Raw genomic sequence first — 9961 nt, 5'->3', positions numbered from 1 at the left:
CTAAAACGTAAAAGGGGTAGTATACAGCACCATTAAAAAAAATAAAAATAAAGATAGTAGATGTGGCCATAACAGCAAAGGCATCTAAAAGAACAAACTAGGTACTAAATGTTTGCATTCAATGAAAGCCCGAGAGCCAATTTATAAATGTAAAATCTGGTAATAACCACAGCAACAAAGGAGAGCTACTCGTATAGAAACCCAGTTTTATGGGTCGTCTTCAAAGTCCCTGCTCCTTGCTCTGAAAGTTGTATATGAAGTTTTACCACCGGCCACGGACTCAGGATGGTGCTTGTCACTTCAGATTTTACAGGAAAATTAATTTACAACCGTCATGAAGAGGCACTGAGCACTTATTCTTTTGTGGGGCATTTAGACTTGACAATGAAGCCACCAACCATGGAAATATGGGCACTGCAGCCTTCAGCAGCCATTGAAGATTTGAGCAGTCATTTCTGCGTAATTAACATTCAAAGTCTCTTGTTTTGTACAAAGAGGTTTATTTGCATTTAATACAGATTCCAGTTTTAGAATGTTCTCGTACAATATCAGTAGCCAGTGCAAAATATGCTTCACCCAATACATGTACAAAAGAAACACGGGGAAAAAAAACAACATAGGATTACGAATGGCAGTAAGGGTTCAGTCATCTGTCCATCCAGCAGGTCGATCACTCCAATCGGTTTGCATAGAAACTTCTGATTTAATGCACAGGAAACGTCTACGCAGATAATAAAAGGCACAGTAATACAAAGCATATGTCGGTAGGAAATACAGATAGAAAACAAAAATCAATCACAACAACATTCAATCACCTTCACCTCTAGAATTTACCACAGAAAAAGCAGATTGGAAAAAAAAAAAAAAAGGGGCCGCCGACCATCAGGAGATAAACCAAACTACCCCCATTCCTTATGCAAATGCTCAGACCAGCTGAGGTCCTCCCCACACCCCAAAAGGAGAAATTGGAGACAAAAAACGTAGGACCCCGACACTTATTTAGAAGTTACATTCCTGGGATTAGATTTTGCCCGTTCTTTCATACAATTCTCTTTTGCAGCAGATTTGTTGATTTTTTTTTTCTCCTCTTTGGATACAAAGCACCATATTTAAATCATCGATCAGTCGTCCTCCCAGCTCTTGTCTGATCTAATGATTAAAGGAACGGACTCACTGGTACCATGACGTTAAATGCTACATTGTTAGCTCACAATATTCGAGCAGCAGGAATGATATGTTCCTCCCATTGAAGGCATCGCTATCTTGTAAGCCCGGACATCTCCAGGTGCTGCTGGATCAGCATCTTGCTCCAAGGCACAGAATAGGAACTTCCTGGGACACATCCAATATCAGGGGACCACTACCACATCATACAAAACTCTCGGAAGAGGATTCATACAGGGAGAATAAAAAAAAAAAAAAAAACTAAAAGAAAGTGTTGTGGAAGTTTCCATTCTAGGCACAATATGTTCTGTACTGATGAGCATATTCCATAATATTACCAGTACTTATGATGCCCGGTGAGGCCACATCACCAGCACCTTGCTTGCTCCAGTAGCTAGCCGGTGGCTAACGATCTGGAGCCAGTCCTGATGGTTACAGACATCCTGTTGTATAGCCATTCTGTGAAGTGCTGGTAGAAGCGAACCTTACCACCAAAACCCTCACGTATCTAAGTATAGTGACTCTAATATTATACCTCTTACATACCGGCATCATCAGGGTGTTTATAGGACGCAGCATCTGGGGGTCTTTGCACCTGGCCCCGCATAAATTGGTCTATCGCACGTCACCAGCTTTAGTAAGCAGCAAATGGGAAAGTGTGTAGGGGGTGAAGAGAGCGGCTCATTTTGCAAGACAAAGTTCCACAGCCACAATTCCGCAGAAATATATTTTACTGGGTGGTGGCAGGAACACTTCTCCAGTCAATTTAATCAAGAACAGAGCAGTGAGAGGCAGGAGACTCAAGTTTAAGAAATGCCAGTGTCCTACATCATATTATATAGTGTAAATCAATGGCCACAGTGAGCTACAAGGACCCCGAGCTGTGTAGTGCCCAGTACCACGAGGAATAACTGCGATAGGTTCCACACTGTGCAAAGTGGCTACAGAAATGCAAATAATTGCACAACATCATGGGGGAGCAATGAAATAATTCCCATGTCCTGTATAGATAGCATTGGCATGAACATTACATTCATTTGTGGTCTTTACAATCACGTGTTCATAGTAGATATATATATTATTGGCGTCATCCTGGCTGCACCGCACATACAGCACCACCGGCACACTGATACCAGTGGACACAACCTGGATGGTCCCATAAATTCTATAACGTAAAGTTCCTTCTGTCAGCAGGGGGTCCTGAGTGTTTATCATGGCAGAGCCAGATCCACAGACATGGCTCCAGTGTTCGGAAAGCTTCAGGTATGTCCATCACAGGTCAGAGGACGATGCAAGAAGAGCGGTTCACATATTTACATCTGTACAATTCACAGTGCAGCCACGAGGGGTCCACAAGACACCCCCCAGGGACTGGACCTAGAAAACTAAACATTTCTCTATACAAATTCTGCATTGCTGTGCTATGTTGCTACACACCAACTAGGACACTGGGAGTTTGTGCACTGGCCATTTAATGCTCCCATCAGATGGCAAAGGCTCCGTCTTCATTCTGACAGTTTGTGGGGTTTCACTTTAAGATGAAGTCATAACCAGCACTATTCTCTGCTGCAAAACAGAAAGCACAGCCGTTAATAGAGGCGACTAGGGAGGACCCACAAGGACCATCACCCAAGGCTCAGAGGACCTACCTTTCAGAGTGCTGAGGATGAAGCAGGATTCATCCGGGAAGTTCTGCACCATCTGAGGAGGAGAAGTAGGAGAACAATTACAATTCCCATTTTCAAAAAGGCGAGACCAACAAAACCCTGGAGCTACAAATAATCTAGAATGAAACTTCACACCCACGAAGAGGGACCAGGTCTTATGTACAAAGTTCTTCCATGTATTATAGAAACCTATAAGGAAACTTTCCAAATAATTTGCATATCATATCAGAGCGCCCCAATGAGAATCCCTTAGGATGGGCTGATCTCAGCAGTCCCTGCACGTTCAGCGTAGGCCATGGTGGTTGATGGCAGAAGTGGAGCAAGAGTGTGGATGTGCAACATTAATGCCACCATGTAAACTGCTCACAACACAATCTCAGACTGTAAACCTCTTGGAACACTTGGACATAAATTGTACATTTGTGCGGGAGTCTTCATGGGTGGAGCAGGCTCACGAGCGATGTTATCTGCTGACACCTGTCTAACAGCAACCACCAGAGCTGGCTTCGAATACTGCTGTCAATCATTAACAAGAGTCCTTTACAAGAAACAAATCGATAATGCGCACTAGCTCGCATCGTGACCCCCACCCTCTACAATCAAGGGGTGCGATGATTTACTATGGCATCCAGGGGTCCATCATTACACTACATACTGCAAGGCAGCGTATAACAAGCAATCAAAGGATCACAACTCAAGTGCTTTAAAAAGGTACTAAAACATTAAGGAAAAAATAAAAAGTACTTAATATAAAAATATATATATATATATATATATATATATATATATATATATATATATATATATATATATATTCAACCACAGCCATTTTTCTACTTTTTATCTCTTTAAAACATATTTGGTATTGCCACATCTGTAAAATTCAATTAAAATATATAAGGAATCGAATATCGTACCGATTAGAATGATGAAACGGTTGAGAGATTCAATCTCATGTGATCTCCTTGGATTCATTTATGGAAACTCCTGAATATCCAAGAACCTCGTTTCCGGGGTCGTTCATTTTCCCTTCCTCTTCATGTCCCAATACCTATACTTATCCTTTCCCCTCCTGTCTATTGTCAGTCTTGTAGGTCTCACCTCCTTTTCAGATTGGTCGATATATAAGAACTTTGATTATCATAATTTACTGCATACTATTAAGTATTCAGTTTCATATGTTTTTCATTGTAATCTGATTCTATATACCAGTAAGTCTTTATTTTTCTGTCTCTTTCTTTCAAGTCTACATCTTGTAAAACAAGAAAGTCTTACAAAAATATAGAAATATTTATCCCTGCAGTAAAATATGTAATCAGGAGAAATAAAAAAAAAGCAATAAATAGTGATCAAAACGTGGAAAGAAAGGAAAAAAACCATACAGGTGTGGCATTGCCTTAATCATTGTGGCTACACAGAGAAAAAATAAAATTAAAACATAAATAAGTAGTCAAAGCGCCTGGAAGAAGAGGGGGACAAAAAAGAAAACACAAACTACAAATTGCCTTTTTCCTTAAGGCGTTAAAGTCAAATGAACTTTGTATTTTGAGTTCCTAATGGACGTGTACATCATATCATATCTCCGACAACCGCGCCTCGAGCCCTGCAGCGCTACTCTCACGGTCACCCACTGCGTCCATTATGGTGTCATTCGTCATATGAACTTGATGCTTCTGACCGTGGGGAACATTCCTGATCTACTGTCACAAGTCACAAGTAGAAGTCTCATTAGATTTTTAAAGCTGAATTCACCTTTAGCCACCATTTTCTAATTTATATAAGCTGGATGAAAGAAATCCAATGAAGATCTCAAGTGCTCACCTCTGTGCTTACAATCACATGGATTCCAGTTGGTCCCTGTTTATAAAGCTGATTGATTTGCTGTGGGGAGATTGCATACAAGTTTGCAATCTTCTCCAATAATTCCACGGCTGTCGCTTCGTCTAAGAACAATGCATGGTACACTGCAGAGAGAGCGCAAGGTTAGCGGGGATTGTTCGCACACACAAGCACGGAAACCGGCATATGTGCTTAAAAAAAAAAATTGTGACTTCAGAAAAAAACAAAAATTAAACACTTTATTGTAAATAACCAATTGTGTAGACAGGAGCCTGAAACTGCAGATACAAGACTTTTTGGGGGAATTATGCGCGTGCTACATGGTGAAACAGGTTTAACAGGAAATACAGACCCTGAAGCAACACCCCTAGAAACAGGAGACAAAATGTCTGATTAACTCGTTCTACATTCCCCCAGGTGACACAGATCAGTCACTAGGTGCAAGGTCAGATGTAGTTTCAACATGAGCAGCACAGGGCCGGACACTATTCAGACCGCGGGAAAAGCCAGATCAATCCCATATAGCTATTAGCAGGTCGTGCATCTGGAATCATTGCACCTCAGGTTTTTATTGGTTGTGAACATAAGACGCACCTAGGTATTAGAGGAGGAGAGTGGAAAACAAAATTTGAAGCAAAAAATATGGGGGGGGGGGGGGAAGAGTGGTGCTGACAGTTATATAGGGGAAATGTCCCCCAATCTTGTACTAATGTCCCACACTCTGATATATATAATCCCCGTCCTGGTATACATGGTCCCCTCTTCCCCATCCTGGTATACATGGTCCCCTCTTCCCCATCCTGGTATACATGGTCCCCTCTTCCCCATCCTGGTATACATGGTCCCCTCTTCCCCATCCTGGTATACATGGGCCCCTCATCCCCATCCTGGTATACATGGGCCCCTCATCCCCATCCTGGTATACATGGGCCCCTCATCCCCATCCTGGTATACATGGGCCCCTCATCCCCATCCTAGTATACATGGTCCCCTCTTCCTACTTACCTTCCCTCCCTCACAGCATCCTGTGCTGATGCCAGCTGCTGATTTTAGAGTGCGACAGCGCATTTCGTCACTGCCAGACACACACACACACACACACAGAGGTCAGCTGTCAGAATATTCACTGCTCCCCATGCCAATAATTTCTCCCACTTCTATGCACTGAAGCTGGCGCCAAGAAGTGGGAGGGACTATGGGAGTGGAGAGCAGTGAATATTCATCTTCTTTAGGTAGCTGGCACACGGTTAGCCGCAACCGCTGGCTTCCTGAAGTGGCTGGGCGATCACGTGTGCCCGCTATTAAAGAGAATGAATATTCACTGCTCTCCACTCCCATAGTCCCTCCCACTTCTTGGCGCCAGCTTCAGTGCATAGAGGTGGGAGGAACTATATGGGCATGGGGAGCAGTGAATTTTCATTTTCTTTAATAGCTGCAGTTGCCGGCTCCTGCTTCCCTTCTTCTGTCGCTGCTGCCCCCCACCCACAGCCGAACTAAGGTACATCCAGACAGACACCATCCTCCACTTTCCTCAAATTTTGGAGAAAAACAGTCTTCTAGTTTGGAAAATACGGTAAGTTTAGGGAAAAAAAAAACCTGAAACCAAAAGCATGGGGGAAAAAAAAATGCTAAGATGTTATTTTTTTCAAAAAGCCTCTTCAATAAGAAGTGAACATGAAGCAGCCACCTACCACACAGAGAGTCGCTGGAGTCTCGTTTGTGCTGCAGGACAGTTCTGTTCTGCTCAGATTCATGGCAGACATATAAGGTTAGCCTGGGCCTCACATGCCTGCAGAAACACACATGATATTCATCACCTGCAGCTATAAATCTTGCTGATCACTGAATTCCAGGCTGCAGGAGACTTGTACCAACCTTCCCTTCACAGCATTAAAAAGCCGGATGCCATCAGCCGCACCACAGACTTGCATGAAATCTTCTTTGGTCATCTTTAATAAATCAGCACCTGGAGATTATAGGTAAAATGCCAGATATGTAACCGGATCATGTAATCCACTAATAGATGGAAATCTAATCCCTGGGAGATCTTTACTAGAATGTATGGAAGGTGCGGTCCTGACTCCTCTCCAGCAGTCTGGTTCTACCTGTCTACCCAAATGTTGAGGAACCTGAACCACCAACACAAGCGAGTTCTTGGAGGCTCCTCTAGATGCCAGCAATGTTCTGCCAGGAACACTCCTAGGCCTAACAGCTAATAACAATCACTTCTGAAGAAATTAAAATATTTTCAGCAACTGGAATATCATGCGGCAGACACTCATCACGTAGATGCCATGTGATTGGCGGGGTTGGGCTGCTCCTCACATCTTTTATTTACACGCAACATCCATCATCACTGACCCAAAGAAACAGCATGAATTAGGGTATGTGCACACGTCCGGATTTTTTGCGTTTTTTGCGGAATTTCGCAATAAAAACGCTATAAATCCGGTAAAAACTTTCGCCAAAAAAAAACGCATTCAGCAAAAAGAATGGACATGCTCATTTTTTGCGGATTCCATATCAAAAAGGACATTCCTGAAAAAACCCCCCCCCCCCAAAAAAAAAACGCAAAAAATCCGCGCAAAAAACGCGCAAATTCCGCAAGAAATCAGCGCGAAAAAAGATGCGGATTTCTGGCAGAATTCTCAGGATTTTGTCAGGGAAAAAACCTGACGTGTGCACATACCCTTAGGCTTAAAGGCAGAATCTGAATGTATTACCTTTAAACAATCTTAAGCATAAGGAGTCATAAAAAGGATCCATAGTTGGCAATACAGCTGCTAAAAGCCCAAGTTCACCTCTTGCCACCAATGTACAAACCGTATATTGTACAATAACCATGAATCCAGGGCTGTAGTCACAAGTCAGATGGTTGTCGGAAACCGTCAGCAAGCTGGCAGACAGGCCTCCCTGCACCTATACATGAACTGACTCTTCGCTTAGTTTTTTCTTTTTTTTTTTTGGGGGGGGGGGGAATTGCTGAAAAGCAGGAGAAACACCCCAGGGAACTTCAAAAAGTGGATACCCCATATACAAAAAAAAAACAAAAAAACATCTCAGCGGAGACTGCACCTACCAGAGAAACTGGACAGCAGCCTGCAGTACTGAGGGAATCTGTTGCGCTGAAGCCACTGCTGCACGTCTTGGATGTTTGCCGAAGGCACAAGATGCTGTTAGGAGGAGTATGAGCAATAAGTGAGGTTTCCGCAGAAATATAAACGCCACAGAAACAAACAGAGCTTGAAAATTACCTTTGCTTTTTCTTCTGGATTCCAGGTCTCATTATGAAATCCAGGAATTGGTTTCTACAGATAAGAAACATTGTTAAAAAGGTAAAAATGTAACAAAAGCACCTGACTAAGCAGTCAGACCAGAACAACTAGTCTATAAAACAGGCAGCACTATATTACAGAGGATGTCCACAGTATACGGACCACCATATCCCCTCTGCACACTACAGACCGTTAACTACCCTCATCCATTGGATAAATGTGGTGTACATCAGACGTACATCTATGAAAAGGTACTCAAGAATCCACTTACAGGACCCGACATCGGAGGAATAATGGCTATAATTATTCCTGCTGTTCCCAAGTATTTAATTTTATTAAAGGGATTTTCCCCACGAACAAAGTAACATTTTAATCAAAACTATGAACAACAACAATTTCCATAACTGGATTCCTTTAAAAAATAAAATAATGTTCCTGTTCCGAGATAATCTTATAAATGTGCCCCAGCTGTGTAATAGCTGTGTCTGTCCGTGCAGGAGCCTGGTCGGATCATACTGCAGCTCCTGGCCAGGGGAGGACACAGACAGGGCAGAATCGGGTCACAGCTACGTATTTCTCTGAGGCAAAACACTGCTGAAAACCAGGTAGTGAAAGGTTTCGCCTCACATTATCAGCTGTGATTCCGCGCGGTAATGGCTGTTTACTCTCTTACTTCCTCCTCTGCCCAGGAGATGAGGGACGGTCAGACACAGCCATTACACATCATCACCTACCCTGCACCTCACATGAGGAGGTTACCTTTATAATGGACGCTGGAGCAATTGTTAGATTTTTGTAGCATTTTTTTGGTGCTCACATTTCACTTTCTAATTGCTGCTCTGTCCTTGCACAATATTTACATTTAGATTAACCCTGCTTGTATACATTCCCACTCCGCTCCTGCAGTTTGTGGTGCAGCTCTTACTTTTCCTTTACTTAACTTTCATTTTTGTACTCTGGGCTATACATTTATATTACCACCCCATATATTTTCTTGCCTTGATAGCGATATTCTGGCACTTTTTAATGTGCATTTATGTTAATAAATTTAATTTTATGATTGAATATACTCTTTGAACCCTTCTTGCTTTAATTATGCTGAGTGGAGCCTTTTGTGTTCGTACAACCATTACACAGCAGGGGCACAAATTTATTATATATATATATATATATATATATATATATATATATATATATATATATATATATATTTCTCAATTGTCGAGCTAATTTATATTTCAAGTCATTGTTACATTATATTTCAAGTAATATATTGCAGTAATATTGCACTTTTAATATCACACGAAAACTGCGGTCAATATTAAATTGAGCCTATGCTCTACCAAGAAGTATCCAAATCAGCAACAAGCCGGGATCCAGGGTGATATACGGGTTTTTCCTACATTAGAGGTTACACATTTTTTACGTACTTACATCATTACGCAGTGTAGGAGTTTCCACCTGAGGTGTTGGAGAACAGTTGCTAAAAAAGGCAAAAAAGCACAAGTAAAACACAAGTAAGCAGATAAATGCTGCTGTCCACAGGAGCAGTGCTGAAAATCTGCTGAGTCAGCTGGAGACCAACACCTGCAGACAAGCTCATGCGGAAGCAAAACATCGGGCGACACTTCCTACTGACTGCAGTGAAAGCAGCGAATAACCACAACAGATATTATACTGATCCACACACACTAAAAGCAACAAAAGAACATACCCGTCTCCGATGGTGAAGCTGTTCGGGGAGCTGTTGTATCCGGGAGAAGAGGAGCTGTTGGACTGATAAGGCAGATCCGGCCAAGGCGAACACTAAGAATAATAATAATAATAATAATAATAATAATAATTTTTATATAGTTCTAACATTCTGCAGCGCTTTACAGTTTGCACACATTATCATCGCTGTCCCCGATGGGGATCACAATCTAAATTCCCTATCAGTATGTCTTTGGAATGTGGGAGGAAACCGGAGTGCCCGGAGGAAACCCACACAAACACGGGAAGAATATACAAACTCCC

At 42.2% G+C, this 9961-nt stretch overlaps 1 protein-coding gene across 2 annotated transcripts in view; it reads right to left on the bottom strand.

Annotated features, from left to right (window-relative positions):
* Positions 1-480: 480 nt before the first annotated feature.
* Positions 481-9961, bottom strand: part of TFCP2L1 (transcription factor CP2 like 1) — a 31110-nt gene continuing 21629 nt past the window's right edge. For both annotated transcript variants that reach the window (XM_069732639.1, XM_069732640.1), the window contains exons 8-16: positions 9660-9751; positions 9380-9428; positions 7925-7978; positions 7750-7843; positions 6546-6636; positions 6362-6459; positions 4653-4795; positions 2814-2865; positions 481-2730 (exon numbers count right to left, since the gene is read on the bottom strand). In XM_069732639.1, the coding sequence (XP_069588740.1) occupies positions 2693-2730; positions 2814-2865; positions 4653-4795; positions 6362-6459; positions 6546-6636; positions 7750-7843; positions 7925-7978; positions 9380-9428; positions 9660-9751 (711 nt within the window). In that variant the 3' untranslated portion in view covers positions 481-2692. The remainder of the gene's footprint in view (positions 2731-2813; positions 2866-4652; positions 4796-6361; positions 6460-6545; positions 6637-7749; positions 7844-7924; positions 7979-9379; positions 9429-9659; positions 9752-9961) is intronic.

Source organism: Ranitomeya imitator, chromosome 7 (assembly GCF_032444005.1).
Source record: "Ranitomeya imitator isolate aRanImi1 chromosome 7, aRanImi1.pri, whole genome shotgun sequence".
NCBI lineage: Eukaryota > Metazoa > Chordata > Amphibia > Anura > Dendrobatidae > Ranitomeya > Ranitomeya imitator.
Note: the sequence above shows the minus strand (reverse complement) of the source record. Positions and strands in the feature narration are given on the sequence as shown.